This window comes from Echinops telfairi, unplaced genomic scaffold (genome assembly GCF_000313985.2).
Source record: "Echinops telfairi isolate 266 unplaced genomic scaffold, ASM31398v2 ScPeMD7_9;HRSCAF=40, whole genome shotgun sequence".
Taxonomy (NCBI): Eukaryota; Metazoa; Chordata; class Mammalia; order Afrosoricida; family Tenrecidae; genus Echinops; species Echinops telfairi.
The window spans coordinates 29,876,238-29,892,224 of NW_022103906.1; the positions used below are offsets into that span (position 1 = coordinate 29,876,238).

At 42.5% G+C, this 15,987-nt stretch overlaps 1 protein-coding gene across 1 annotated transcript in view; it reads right to left on the reverse strand.

Moving 5' to 3' along the window:
- The window catches only part of AP3M2 (adaptor related protein complex 3 subunit mu 2), a 24,493-nt gene extending 9,151 nt beyond the window's left edge, over positions 1-15,342 (reverse strand). The window contains exons 1-3 of the mRNA XM_004707560.2: positions 15,003-15,342; positions 8,764-8,935; positions 1,152-1,289 (exon numbers count right to left, since the gene is read on the reverse strand). Coding sequence (XP_004707617.1) covers positions 1,152-1,289; positions 8,764-8,935; positions 15,003-15,275 — 583 coding nt within the window. The 5' untranslated portion in view covers positions 15,276-15,342. The remainder of the gene's footprint in view (positions 1-1,151; positions 1,290-8,763; positions 8,936-15,002) is intronic.
- Between the last annotated feature and the right edge of the window lie 645 nt (positions 15,343-15,987).

Here is a 15,987-nt window from a genome sequence, read left to right on the forward strand (position 1 = left end):
TGGCAGTAATGACAGAGCATGCGCTGTTACGCAAAAACCGCGATAGAGTGAAGCCGCGGAAGTCGAAGCGCGAAGTGGCGAGGGTTCACTGTATATAGTACTTGGCATCTAGGTCCCTTTGCTCAACATTGTAAAATTCATCCATGCTGTTGGGTTTATCAGTAGTTCCTTTTTTGTTACTCACTGTATGAACATATCAATATTTATTTATCCTATTGTTGGTGGACATTGGGTTATTTGCTGTTTTTATTTTGTTTTGTTTTTGACTAATTAGAAAAGAAACACGCCTCCTTAGTTTGCAAGCCTCATCACTTACTGTCCTCTTTTTAGGCTTCCCCATGCTGTCACACCAACTACTTTAATTCCCGGCAGTAGTTTGTCATCCTGAGTGTCTGCCAACACTTTCCCCCTCAAATGCATGCAGACTTAGCAACTTTTGTACTGTGTTCAAGATGGATGGGCACCCCTCGCCTGCTCTCCTCTTTTACACGCCCCGCCCCCCACCGCCACCCCTCTCAGGGATGCCTAGTAGGCTTCCTACGACCATAGATTAGTCATCATCAAATGACCGCTATCCAGCGCTGTGCCTATAATATAACAGGTTTTTATGGACTTTGTTGAATGTATGAGTTACCTATATACTCGAGTATAAGCCGACCCAAATATCAGCCAAGGCACCTAATTTTACCCTAAAAACTGCATTGAAAATGTGCTGAAAAACTCAGCTTATACTCGAGTATCTAGGTACTTCATGTAAAGAGAAAATCCTTAATCTATAGAACTTAATTCAGAATAGATAGAAAAGAGGCCCTCTAATTTTATTACTATGTTAGTTCTGCCATCAGAACCAGGGGTAAAACACTTTCAAAATGGAAATCTAATCAACAGGTAACTTGGGTGTTTTTTTTTTTGTTATCACTACTTCTGCATTCAAGAAAATAAGGTCAATAAAACAAGTAAACATATGAGGGAAACAGTGGTCTGTTTCATAATATTAAAATCTATTCCCAGTGTCTACCATAGTGCTTGACACTGAGTAGACAGTATATCAAAATGAATGATCTTGAATGGGAGATCATTCTGGGACTAGCACACATGACATGGGTCTCTTTTTATTTTCATAGCTCCAAGAACAGATTTAAAGCACATACCTGACTTATCAATGATGGCATCAATTTCTTCAATCACATCAAAATAGGCCTCGTTGTTGGTGTATTTCACCCCGGTCCGTCGCCAAGGCACCACTGAGAGCTGCCCAGTGGGAAGTTGGTCACCCACATTGGTGCTGCCTGTGAAAATTAATGTCACTGTACTTTAATTCCCAGTTGATTCTAATAACCTTAGTCTCTAAGTCTCTAGGCTCCCACTACTCATGCACTCAATTGAAGAATTTCTCAAAGAGAAGATAAGAATTTTCCCAGTTTCCACAAGGAGTAACTTCACTTATTTAAAAACCCCTTGTCGCCATCTGGTCTGGCTCTTCAAGCAGGAAAAAGGCTTGGGAAAAAAATGTTACCTGAGAAACAGCTATCATATTTTGTTTTTGAAAGTAACCTGAACTTAGTTTCTCAAATTCCACAATTGCTTGCAGTTTGAATAATGTATTGGCTTTCAGTAGGGATGGCAATCTACATATTGATATAAAATTTTCATGGGTAAAAGGAGTATTCTAGCTCAAAGTGTCTTCTTAGGTATAGTTACCCTACAAATTAAACTATATCCATTGACATGACATTTCTCACACTACACTGAAATTTAGGGAATGAATACAAATTAAATATTCTCCTGTCCATGAGGGTTGTTAATAAATTTCTGGACTTGCCGCTCCCCCAATAGAACACAAATATATATTTCAAGTTTACAGGTTCTAGACGGAAATTCTGAAGTAGTACAATCAACTTAAATTCAATTCCCACTTTCCAATGCCTTGATATATCCCCTACAGAAAGAAATACCGGGAGATGGCAAGATGGCGGCTTTACCAGGTATCCCTCACAGCTAAGATTTAAAACATCAAGCGAAACAGTTGCAGATGGCAATTCGGAAGGCCCGAACAGCAAAAGACAGGATAAAGGCTTTAATCAAACACTGAGCAAAAGGTGAAATTGAACGGCTGTAGTGAACAAGGAGGGACATGGAGCAGAGCTCCTGTGCCAGGCATCCAGGCTCAGTGTGGTCATCCTGAGACAAAGCCAGTATCCTCCATAAGAAACAGCAACTGAATAGACACACCAAGGTGAGCAAACCATGACTCAGCTCTAAGGAGGGAAAACACAGGGAGGAAGAGGTGAATCCCAGGAACCCTGTAATCTACAAAGTAGGGAGGGATCTAGGATCTAGAGACAGGTCTACACAAGAACAGTAGTCCCTGACCATCAGAGCTGGGTGGTGTGCACAAACCAATAGATTCCCTATGAGACCAGATTGCTGGCAGCACAGCCCTCATTACTTGAACAGGTCCAGGTCCTCGTTTCTGATGCAGCCAGTGAGAGGTGCTCAGGCAACCTCACCCAGCAAAGTGTGCAGCCCACTCCGTCTCCCTACGCAGCTCTGGTGATGGAAGGCATGCGAATCTCTCGATCCCCAGAGCTCTGACTGCTGAGCAGGACAGTCTGGGTCCCCTTTTTCTCCCCACCTTGTCTGCACTACTCCTGCTGTTGGGAGAGGTGAGGGACACTGGAGGAGCCCTGCATCACAGGATCAAGTCCCGGCCCACCCAAACTTGATCCCTGGCCAGTGACATTCCCTCTGATGTGGAGCCACTCCAGTGCCCCTCCCCACATGCCCAACCCTGCTCCCTGCCTGGTGACCCACCACTGAGTCAGACAAGGCTGCTCCACTGACTCAGGCTGCCTAACTGCGACACCTGACCATCAACCAACCCCCCAGAAAGGCACCACACACCCAACTGCATCCCCTGCCCAGTGATCCACCTCCTCCAGAGACAGGCGACAGCTTTAGTGATCCTGCCCATACAACCACATCCCCACTCAAGCGTACCCTCCCATTCAGTGACACCCCAGCACTGGACCACCCTGATGACCCTGCCCACTTGCCAACCCTCTGCACTGAGCAGTGTGGGAATGCTCTGACAAGTCCACCCCCAGCACAGGGATCCACCCACCAAGCAGCAGAGGGCCACTCTGGTGACCTGGCAAGCAGGGAGAGGAGGCAATCAAAACCACTAAGACAAAGCTATGACTGATCAGCAAAAACCAAGCAGGCAAGGAGGCAGTGGGATGAGCTATATACAATCCTGAAACAGAAGAAGTGCCAAACAAGAAATGTATTGTTCTTAGGTGCCATTGAGTCAGTTCTGACTCCTAGCGACCCTTTCTCTGTGCAATAGAAGGACGCATTGCCTGGCCTGCCCCATCCTCACAATGATTGCTAAGTGGGACCACTTTGTCCGTTTCATTGGTTCTGTCGGCAGTTCCTAGTATTTCAGATGGGCTTCACCAACACCATCACTCAATTGCACGGACCCTTCTGCAGTCTTCTTATTCAAGGCTCAGCCTGCACACTCCTATGAGACAACTGAACATGCCAGAGCTGGGGTCAGGCTCACCTTAGTCCTCAAAGTGACATCCTTGCTTTTCAACATGTTAAAGAGGTTTTGTGTTACAGATTTCCCCACTGCAATAGTTCATTTAATCTCTTGGCTGCTGCTTCCATGTGCATTGATTGTGATTCCAAGCAAGATGACATTTTGGACCACTTCAATCCTTTCTCCTGTTATCATGATGTTGTCTATTGGTCCAGTTGCGAGGAGTTTAGTTTTCTTTACATTGGTTGTAAGCCATGCTGATGTCTGAAATCCTTGACCTTCATCAACAAGTGCTTCAAGTCCTCCTTGCTTTCAGCAAGCAAGTTTGCATCATCTGCATACTGCAGGTTGTTAACAAGCCTTCTTCCAACCCTGAAGCCATGTTCCTCTTCATAGAGTCCAGCTTTTCTAATGATTTCCTCAGCATACAGAGTAAGTAAGGTAAAAGGAAACAACCCTGACACACACCTGATCATACAGTATTCCCTTGTTTTGGTCCAATACCTGCTTCTTGGTCTGTGTACAGGTTGTGATGGGACACAATGACGTGTTCTGGAATTCCCATTGTGTTCAATGGTATCCATAGTTAGTTAGGCTCTACACAGTTGAATGCCTTTCCAAAATCAATCAACCACAAACAAACATCTTTCTAGTGTTCTCTGCTTTGAGTCAAGATCATCTGACACTGGCAAGAATATCCCTTGTGTCACAGCCTCTTCGGAATCCAACTTGAATTTCTAGCAGCTCCTTGTCAATGTACTGCTGCAACTGTTGTTCAATGAGCTCCAGCAGAGTTTTCCTTACATATGATATCAATGACATTGTTTGATAACTTCCCCACTGTGACGGGTTACCTTTCTTTCTGAGACTGTAGCTGTTAACGGGAGTAGAAAGCCCTGTCTTTCTCCCAAGAAGCAGCTGGTGGTTTCAAACGCTGACCTTTCGGTTAGCAGCCCGATATGTAACCACTTCACCAGCAGGGCTCCTAAAGAACACAAGCAACAAACTTGACTTCATAGACACACACAGAGATGTACAGAAAACTACAACCCCTCAACCACAGAGAGAGAGTTTATGGCTCATATTTCTCTAGGATATACACATATCCAGGAGCAGGAATACGAGATCATATGGTATTGCTACTTCGAGGAAGGGTCATACTATTCCCCATAATGATTGTACCATTTTTAATTTTCCACCAGCAATGTATGAGACTTCAGTCCCCTCAAGACCTCGTCACCAACATTGGTCATTTTCTCTTCTCCTCCTCCTCCTCCTTCTTCTATCAGCAGCATTATTGCAAGTGTGAGATGGTATCTCATTGTTTTGAGTGGCTGGCTCTAGGGTCTGGCTAGGAGCCCTGGTGGTATGGTGGTTACAAGTTGGGCTGGTCAGCAGTTTGAAACCACCAGCAGCTGCGTAGAAGAAAGGCCTGGCTGTCTACTCCCGTAAACAGTTAGTCTTTGGAAATCCGCAGGGGGTTTGCAAATGAGGTTTGCAAGAGTTAAAGGTCACAGAGACACAATCCTGCAATAGTGGTGATCAATGAGTAGATGCTTACATAAGCAGGCAAGATGAACAGGTATAGGAAGAAGACTGGGTGTATACCCACAAATATATAGAGATCTGACAGAAGGTATTTGTGTCTGTGTATTTACCTTTGCTGCGATAGATCCATGAATGTGGTAGAGCATACTGTGGGCAAAGTTAGGAAAACTTTTTAGACATCACCAAACACCTTGAGGGAATGAGTTGCTGGGCCTGGAGGTTTAGGGCCATGGTAGTGGGGGACACCAAAGTCAACTGGTACAAATAGTAACATCGTTTCAACAAGTGAAACACAGTTACATAGTTCCCAACACAGTGTTCTGCATCCTAGTTTGTTGAGCAGCAACCAGGGTCTTAAAATTCCCCAAGTAGCCATCAAGGGTGCAAGTATTGGTCTCTCTCCATCTGGAGGAAAGAAGAGTGATGGCCACTGAACCCAAACCAAACTAAACTCAATGCCGTCAAGTTTATTCCAACTCATCCAGTCCCTATAGGACAGGGCTGAACTGCCCTTGTGCGTTTCTGAGACTTTTGTTCTTGATGAGAGCAAACAGCCTGATTTTCCTCCTGCAGAGCAGCTGATGGGTTCAAACTGCTGACTTTGTGGTTGCCAGTGCAATGTGTAACCCACTATGCCACCAAAGCTTGAAAGACACAGGGAAACAGTCAGTGACTTCATGGACCATGCAAACCACAGTCTCCAAAACTCTGAAATCAGAAGAACAAAACTGTGCCCACCCACCACCACCAACTTCTCTGAAAAGAACAGAGAGGGAGAAAAGTGTGGGACAGAACTCAAAGTCGTATAAGAGGCCAGCCTTACCGGTCAGCTAGAGACCAGTGGGACCCCCCATGACTATGTTCCTTAGGCACCCTTTAGATCTGGAGCTGCACTCACCATCATGTGAGAATCATCAACCATTTAAGATGACAGGGGAAGCATTTATCCAAGAACAAAGGGATCGGAATGACACCAAGGTCAATTGGCGCAACCTAGTCCACAAAGGCAGTGTTCTACATCCCACTTGAGGAGTAGCAGCGGGGGACTGAAAAGCTTGTGCGGCCATCTAAGTTACTACTATTGCTCTCTTTCTCTCTGAAGAAGGAAGACTGAAGCAAATCAAGGCTCAAGGAAACAATGAGTCCAGAAGACAATGAACCACATAAACCAAGTGAACAATAGCCTCCACTGACCTGACACCACAGAATTAGACAGTCCCCAGCTCCCACCATGACCAGAATCACAATAGATGGACAGAGTCAAAGAAAAGGGTAAAATTTAAAAATCTAAACGCATTGGGGAGGTGGGGGGAAGACTTGAATGATTGGTCTGGTAGACATGATAGAACTCAGGACAATGGCCCTTAGACGTCCTTCTAACTTAGAACGGAAGCCACTTCCGGAGATCACCCTTCAGCCACATAAAAGAAAAAAAGTCACCATAACACCTTTCGAGAGCACACTCCTTACACAATCACCCGCATGAGACCCAAAGGGCAGCATTTGCACAAAAGAAAAGGTAAGAAGGCAAGCATGGGCAGGGAAACTGGGCAAATGAAAAGGAGGAGCCAAAGATAGAAAGAGAAGAATGCCAACACATTGTGCGGATTACAATCAATGACAGCAAAATCTATGTATACATTGCAGAATGAGAAACTAATTTGCTTTGTAAACTTTTACCTAAACCATATTTTTTTAAAAGAAATATTAAATACACACATATATATTCAGCATACAGTGGTTCCCATATATCTTTCACTGGACTGAAATAAGATCCAGGCTCAAATGACTTAAAAATATTCAGTAATTGATTCAGGTACTAACAAAGCTTTTAAGGCTTAAGGCTGAGTAAATAATATTTTTTTAATAAAATAAAATTTTAAAAAATAATATTTTAAAACCTACCAAATTAATTATCATCAGGCTACAATAATTAAAGCAGCATATACCCAATGCAGAAAATGTACAAACAGACCAATATATATAGTTTTTAAAAAAGGAGAGCATACATTTGTCAATAGATGTGCTAGGAAATCTGACTGACAATTTTGGAGAAATAAACATAGAGCCTTACCTTATACTGTAAACCAAGATAATTTCAAGAAAAATTAACATTTTAAATCAGAAATAAAATTATAAGAGAACTAGATGAAAATACACTTTTAAAAAAGGCTTTTCTTTCTCAAAGATAAAAAAGGCATTCTATTTTTCCTTCTAATTGTGAAGTGTGTGTTTAACTCCTTAATCCAACAGAAATTTAGTTTGTGTATGATACAAAGTGAGGAACCTAACTTTATTTTTTTCCTTATTGAAGCCAACTTAACAACTGGCCCCTGATTTGATATATGGCCATATTTACTATATACCAAATTCCTAGCAAAGCAAGGCTCTGCTCCTACTTTCTATTTTATTTCAGTGATCTGGGTGTCTCTTCCTGGGTCAATATTATACTTTTAAAAATCACTAAAATGTTGTAATATCTTGTATCTGGAATGGTACATTTTCTCTCTTGCTCTTTTTTTTCTTTTGCAAACTGTATTCATTTTCAAAACTGTCCTAGTTCTGATTACAGATCGCGTCTATAACTGTTTGTCTGGTCTACTATCTGACTTAATATGTCTTGATGTTTAACAGGGAAAATTATTCCTACCCTTTGTAATTACTTTTCAAAACTGTCCTGGCTTTTCCTAAATACTTCCGGAGGGTTCGTGGTGCAATAATTGGGTGCTTGGCTGCCAACTAGAAAGTTGCCAGTTCAAACCCACTGCCCCCCTGCAGGAGAAGGATGTCGTAACCTCCGTTGACAGGTACAGCTTTGGAAACCCTACTGGCAGTTCCACTCTGTCCCATGGAGTCACTATGAATTGGAACTGACTCCAAGGCAACTGATTACAGATATTCTTGAATATTTATACTTAAAAAATAATTTTTAAATGTGTTCTTCGTTTGCCACATGCCATGCAAACACTTGTACAAAACAAGACCCCAAATGCAAAAACCTTAATGGAAGAAAATGATTAACGTTACTATATTTTTGAAGAATTGAAATATGGCTTTTAAAAAACCCACCATGCGTAATATTAAATGAAAAGTGAAAGATTGTGAAAAAAATTCTGTAACAAAGGAAATATTTTTAATATATATTTGTGATGTGTAGGATTTAAAATCTATAAAGTAGTCCTACAAATTCTTAAATGAAAGGAATTCTTTAAGTCAATGTGAAAAAAGGAAAACATCTCAACAGAAAAATGGGAAAAGGACAAAAAAAATTAATTCACAGAGAAAAAAGTCAAACTCCTGAAAGATTTTAATATCTTAGTAATAAAAAGTGAGTACTGAAATAAGGTATCACTAAACTACTTAACAAATTGCCAACATTACAACGATTAAAATAATAATAGGGTTGACTAGAGTGCCCAAAAATTGTTAGTGAGAGTACAACTTGATATATAACTTTTTTTTGGAGAGCATTTGGTATACCTTTTGCCTTTGAGTCAGCACTTCAATTTCTAGAAAGTTACTGAAATCATTCTAAATATGATTACAGATATGTAAGTACGAGAAAGTTGATTCCTTGTTATTTAAAAAGAGCTCCACACCAGATTGAGCCACTAAGGTGGCAGCAACAGTGGCAGCAGCGTGCCACGGGTTTTCTCTATTCTCCATACCTGTTATGGTGTTGACAACTGTCCGAAGAATCGTGGGAGGCTTTATGAGTTCTTTGAGGATGTTTGACTCGGTAGCCAATGGAAACCCATTGTCCAGCATCTCTTCCAGTACCTCATACACCACCACAACATTGTCTTTTATCACTGGCTCGGAACAGACTCCAAAATAATCCTGGTGAACACATGATATGCACGTTTATCACTCAGAGACTGTGAGGGGGGAGATGTTCCAGAATAAGGCTCTGGCCCCGACCACGTGTTAACATGAAATGGTTTGGGGCAATTTTCTTTAATAAGGGAGTGAAACACAACCATGATCTCTCAGGGAGAATAGATCGGGAAGTAACAAATGAGAAAACCTGGTTTAGCACTAGTGTTATTATTTGACAAAGTAGAGCAGTGGTTCTCAACCTTCCTAATGCTGTGACCCTTTAATACAGTTCCTCAAGTGTGGTGACACCCCCGACCATAAAATTATTTTCGTTCCTACTTCATCACTGTCATTTTGCTACTGTTATGAATTGGGCAACCCCTGTGAAAGGGTCCTTCAACCTCCAAAGGGGTTTCGACCTGCAGGTTTAGAACCACTGACCTAGAGGAATCATTTCATTACTTTAGGCTGGTTTCCTTAATTTGGTAAAATACATAATGAATCTAGATTATTATACATGCTTATGAACATGAATTTGAAGGGAATGCTCAAAATGGTTACATGTAACGTGCCACAGAACTGTATGTGAAAATATTTTTAACCCTTGCCGTTGTGCTATTCCTCAGCATTCATGCCTTGAATAAAAATAGAGGAGAAATAAAATAAAATGAAGGGGTTGAGCTAGTCCATCACAAAGATTCTTTGGTTCATCCCTCCTCTCTGATGTGCTTGTGGAACACAAGTGACCAAAGATTAGCAGAGCTGTAGGATGACGTCAGGGGTATCATCAACACGGGGCAGGAAGGTCATTTAAAAAAAAGAAAAGGCCAAAGTGGATGTCAGAAGAGACTGAACGTTGCTCATGAATAGAGTACCTAAAGTGAATGGAAGCTAAGATAAAGTAAAAGTCCAACAGGAAATTTCAAAGGGCAGCTGGGGAAGAAAAATACTATAATGAAATATACAAAAACCTGGATTTAGACACTCAACTGGGAACAACACGCTCAGCATCCCACAAGCTGGAAGAAGTAAAGAAACATCAAGCCTCAAGCTGCAATACTGAAGGATTCTGCATGCAAAATAATGACAAATGCAGGAAGAATCAAAAGAAGACTGAAGGAATACAAAGTCTGCTGTATCAAAAAGAACTGGTCAATGTTCATCCATTTCAGAAGGTGGCATATGATCAAGAACCAATGGTATTGAAAGAAGTCCAAACTGCACGGAAGGTACTGGCCAAGGATAAAGGTACAGGAATTGACAGAATACCAAGTGAGATGTTTGAAGAAACATGAGATATCAAAAAATTTGTGAGACAGATACTTGGCCATCTGACCAAAAGACATCAGTATTTGTGCACATTCTAAAGAAAATTGATCCAAAAGAATTCTGAAATTAGTTAACAACACCCTAACATCACATGCAAGTCTAATTTTACTGAAGATAACTCAAAAGTGGCTGTAGGAGTACATTGACAGGGAGCTGCCAGAAACTCAAGCTGGATCAGATGGGACAAGGAACGAGGGATAGCACTGCTGCTGTTAAGTGAATCTTGGCTGACCGCAGAGAATGCCAGAAAGGTGCTAACTTGTGTTTTGTTGACCGTGCAAAGGCATTTGACTATGTGGATCATAATAAACTGTAGCTTGCATTACCGAGAATGGGAATTCCAGAACGTCGTGTGCTCATGCAGAACGTGCACATTGCCCAAGCAGCCATTGTTTGAACAGAACAAGGGGATAAAGTATAGTCTAAAACCAGAAATGAGTGCCCCTCAGGGGCCGTGAAGCATTTACTGATCAAAGACGACAGCCTTCAGTATGGATTACAACTCAACATAAAACCATAATCTTTCATAACTGGACCAACAGACAACATCACGATAAATGAAGGAAAGATCAAAGTTGTCGCAGATTTCTGCTTTCATGGATCCACAATCAATGTTCATGTCACTTTGAGGACCAAGGTGCTGTTGACCCAAGCCGTGGTTATTTTCAATCACCTCATATGCGTGTGGAAGTTGGACAATGAAAATTGAATTCTAGCGCTGGCAAAGAATTTTGACAAAGAATTTTGAAAGGACCATAGACTTCCAGAAGTACAATCAACTCTGTCTTGGAAAAAGTACAACCAGGATGCTCCTCAGAAGTGAGGACGGTGACACTTTTAGGTGCTTTGAAGATTTTATCAGCAAGCACCAGCGCCTGCAGAAAGGCATGCATCATGCTTGGTAGAGCGTCAGTGAGAAAGAGCGCCTCAATGAGAGAAACCGATACGGTGACAGCAAGGAGCTCAGACATGGCAAGGAGGGCGAGGATGGGGCAGGGCCAGGCCGTGTGTCCTTCTGCTGTACACACGACTGCTGAGTCAGAGCCAACTGGACAGCACCTAGCAACACTGTGATCTAGGATTATAAGAACTCTCTGCCCTTTTGTGAACGAAGGCTGAATTTAGATATGGAATTGTCTACATTGTAGAAAACCCCCTAGATCCTGAATTCAAAGACCTCGATGATAATTTTAAACGTCACTAACTAGATTTAGTGAGGTCAACTAATTTAGGCCTTGATTTCGGGTTTTTAAAAAAATCATTTTATTGGGGGCTCTTACAACAATCCATACAATCCGTTGCATCAAGTATATTTGTACATATGTTGCCATCATCCTTTTCAAAACATTTTCTTTCTACTTGAGTCCTTGGTATCAGCTACTCATTTTGTTCCTCCCTTCCCACTCTATTGAACCCTTGATAAATTATAAATTATTTGCATACCTTATACCTCCCCTTTCTCCCTTCACCCATGTTTCTGATGTTTGTCACTCTGTGTGTGTACGTGGGGGAGGGGGTTAATATGTTGATCATTGAGACAAGTTTCCCTTCTTCCTCCCCCCACCACCTTCCTCCTACCCTGATGGTATCACTACTTCCATCATTGTTCCTGAGGGGTTTATCTGTCCTGGATTCCATGCGTCAAGAGCTCTTATCTGTGCATGTGTACATGCTCTGGTTTAGCCAAATTTGTAAGGCAGAAATGGGGTCATGATAGTGGGGGGAGGAAGCAAAGGTCTAATCTCTTAATGGTACAAGACTACCACAGGATTTAGAGATATTGCAGGAACTAAATATGATAGATAATGCTAATGTGTGTGAAAGAGCTCTGTGGACTGTAAAGTACCATGTGACATGTCATGCATGCTGATGATAATGCTAAAAAAAAGTTGGCCATCACTCAGGGGACTTCCTAGCAATGCCAGCCACGCCTTTTACAGAACCTCCGAAAGACAGTCAAGCAGTTAATTTATCCACTGAGGTACTTTGAGAAAGCCCATTTAATTCATGGATGGCTCTGGATTTTTAAAAGTTCTTTCTTTGCTGAAGATGTAATTTGCCTTTTAGATCTGCCTTATAAGCTTACATAACAGTTTCTCAGCTCTGTGAAAGGCAACTACAAGTTTCCCTCCACCCGGGGTTAACTTCCCAAGGTCTTTCCACTGTTTCGTGCTATGATGGCTTCCAGATAGTTACACTATCTTGTCATTCCTTTAATACCCCCCCATATTCTCCTTAAATTATGACACCTGAAATAGAACATGGATGTCAGATGAGATCTACATTACATCAAATGATGGCGATGATCAGAAAGATTCGAATACCCAAGCGCATTTGGAAGTCAGGAATATAGTCCAAACACAAAAGGCTTTCTTCCAAAAGATGGGGACTTAAGAGATAGAAAAAGATGCCATACACTTTCTTCCCAAGGGAGAGTCTCCTTTTCAAAAAATAGACAAAATATCTCCCTAGATTTGATAAATTATGCCTAATGGGAGCTGAGCAATTGGGAAGGCAAGTATGATAAAGTGCTACAGCAAAAGTGCTTGCAATTCTGCAGCAGGAAGTCTTCTGTCATATTCTCGTTCTCAAAAATTAATGCTTCCAGAGAGGGCATATATCAGATTAGTCATTAGAATCATTTACTCTGAACAAATGCTTCAAAGATGGCAAGCTCTGAAGTCCCCGACTTCCCAACCAGCAACCTCAACACTGCTCGCCCAAATTCTTCTGTGGTTTCAACTAGGTTTAACGTCTTCTCTCACACTTCCTTTCTTGTAATAAGTTACATAATGATTCTGGGGCGATATGAAGGAGCTGTTACATTTCACCCCAGGGACTGTTCATCTTAGAAGGGGGTAAAATATCCCATGGAAAACATAAGGCACAGCAAGGGTAGTTTAAGGTCATAAATACTGGGTTCTCTATTTCTAGTTTCTTAATGGGAACTTTTATTATACATCTTAGATTTTCCATGGGAAAGGGCTAGGGCATGGCACAAGCGTGTGAGAATCCCAGAATGACAGTACTACTAAGAGAATATTTGTGGGAAAAACTTACAAAATGTCTTTTGGTTCTCTTCAGATGAAAGTCACTCTAGACATGTGATCCTGGCATCAGTGCAAATGAAAGGACATTTTGGTTTGCTTTTCAATTTGTATTTTCATGTCTGGGTTCTTTTGCTTCTTGGCCACCGCCCTGATTTCTGTATTCAGATGACTAGCTCCAGACTTCACATGACCTAGACATTAAACCAAAGGGCCCTTGCTTCTCACTTACATTTGAATTGTGTGAACAATCACAACAGTCAGAAGCTAAGCGTGGGTGTGCAACACCTAGCTCTGCTGGAGCAATCAGGGCAGGAGGAAAGGGCTTGCTAGGAAGGGCACTAAGAGACAGGACTGGCATTGAGTTTGCACCTGCTGCTACCGCCAGGGCTCAGCTGCAGCTCCCCAGCCCTCCCAGCAGGGACACCAATGACAGCCCAGAGCCTCAGCCACAGGGGCTGCACACCCCGCCCAGCCTCAATACGTTGATGTCTGCAAGGAGCTACTTCACTCTGACCCTCAGGGCTTCGCATTCTCCCCAGGCTTACTCAGGGAATGCCCGGGGTCCAGAGGCAGCCAATTGCAGGTGTAAGTTTGCAAGCCCCAAGGCTCCAAGTGCTAACAAAGAACCAAAGCAGCTACCATGGGGGTTACACTGATCTATGTCTGCTGAATATGTACTCATATTGTACATAGAGATACACGTACAGAGAGATGGTGTTGAACACAATAGCCAAATCATACATCGTCCCATTTCACAGAACATATTGTGGACATTAAGCAACACACGCTTGACATTTGGCAATCTGAGTCTAGGCAATCTAAAGTTCTGCACTGTACATAACACTGACCTTCTGACGTAACTCATATCCCCTCAACTCTTCCCTTCCCACCCACCTCCAAATCTATTCCTGAAAGGAAAACTCAAGATGAGCATGACACCTTGTAAAGTGTGTCAAATGGTGACCTGGTGGCACAGTGGGCAAGCACTCAGATGATAATCAAAGGATTCGCGGTTGAAGCCTCTCTGACGGAGGAAGCTGTGTTAGCTTCCTTCTGGAAAGATTACAGCCTTTTGGACACCCTATGGGGCCAGTTGTGCTCTTTCCTACAGATTGGCTGAGTCAGAATTGGCTTGAGGGTTAACAGGTTGGGTTTGGCTTTTAAACAAGTCACTGAAATTCTGAGGAGCACAGATTTTTCAGGCGGATGTTCCCACAAGCGCTCGTCACTGGCACTCCCATGCTATGGAGACACGCTTGACACCTGATGTGAAATAGGGACATGAAACGAGCACTGCTTCAAATTTTGTTTCCTTTATAAAGTTTTGCACACTTACCACTTTTTGGTGCAACTCAACACCATGTAGCTAGCCACAGTTGGCAATAAGTCAACTACACAACAACAACAACATCTCTGATTTGTAAGCAAAAAAGTGAAACAACCCTTTCACATTCAAAGACTGGATGTGACCACACCATAGAGGGCCGTGTTTCTCATGCAACAGGTATAAAGGTATTCAATATGCCGGTTTAGGCTCAGCCAACTCAATAAATAGGAACAAGAATGTTCCCCAGATGGGAGAGGAAGTGAGCAAGGTCCAAGTTTGGGTTTTTCACAAATGTTTCTTACCATGGGCTGAGCACGCAGGCGGCTGAACTATAAACACATAGACATGGTTTACACAGAAGGATATCCCCACCTTCACGCACCTGAAATGTGTCCACAACTCGGTGGAGAAACTCAATGACAAAGAGAGGTGGGACCTCTGTCTGGATCACAGCCACAAAGAAGATCTTGTGGCGGTAAACACTTAGGAGATAGTGGTGAGGGGTAGGGATCACTGGAGGTACATTTTCTGCCTCAGTAGCTCTCTCCTGTGCCTCAAAAAAGTAATCGCAAACAGAACGGCTGACCACGCTTTTCCAGTGTTTCTCCAGGAAAATATCCCCAGAAGAGTTGATCAAGAAAAGGCTATGGATCATGGTGGAGCGTTTTGATGAGAAAGGAAAGCGTGTTTCGGTTTGAAAGCCTCAGGGCTCTTGCGAGATTTCAACCTTAAAAACAAAAGAAGCTTTGTTCAGTTCCATTCAAAGACAGCACCCTCCCCATCTTTCCCCAGCTGGCTGATCTTACCCATCTTTTAAAACTCAATTCAAGCCTTCCTCTACTGCATGACCCTGAAGTGTCTCTCCCTGTCATTCTTATAGTTACTAGTCACCTAGTTTGTCAATGAATCATCTGTGACAAGTTATCTTTACAACTGTCCGAGTTGTATCCACCTAAAAGACAACTTGTGTGGGTGGTTATTTTCCCCCACACTGGACTGCAAGCTCCCTGAAGGAAAGGACAAGGCCCCTCCAATTTTGTAGTCTCCCTGCACAGAGCCTCTTACACACAGTAGGCCTTCATAGGATCTGGTTGAACTTGATTTCATAAGTTTGGCTATAACTCACACATGAACAAGAACGGTTATGGTTGTTAAATCCAAAACAGTACCCATAAGCCTCTTGGGACCACTCAACAGGTGAAACGTGGCTGGTCCAACTGAGGATGTGTTAAATAGAAGCAAGTGGGTTTTTTTTGTTTTTGAAGTCAAAATCCACTGCCATGGAGTCGATTTCAACTCATAGCAAGCCCGCCCCATTGGGCAGGGTAGAACTGCCCCTGTAGGTGGTAACTCTTCAGGCTGGTGGT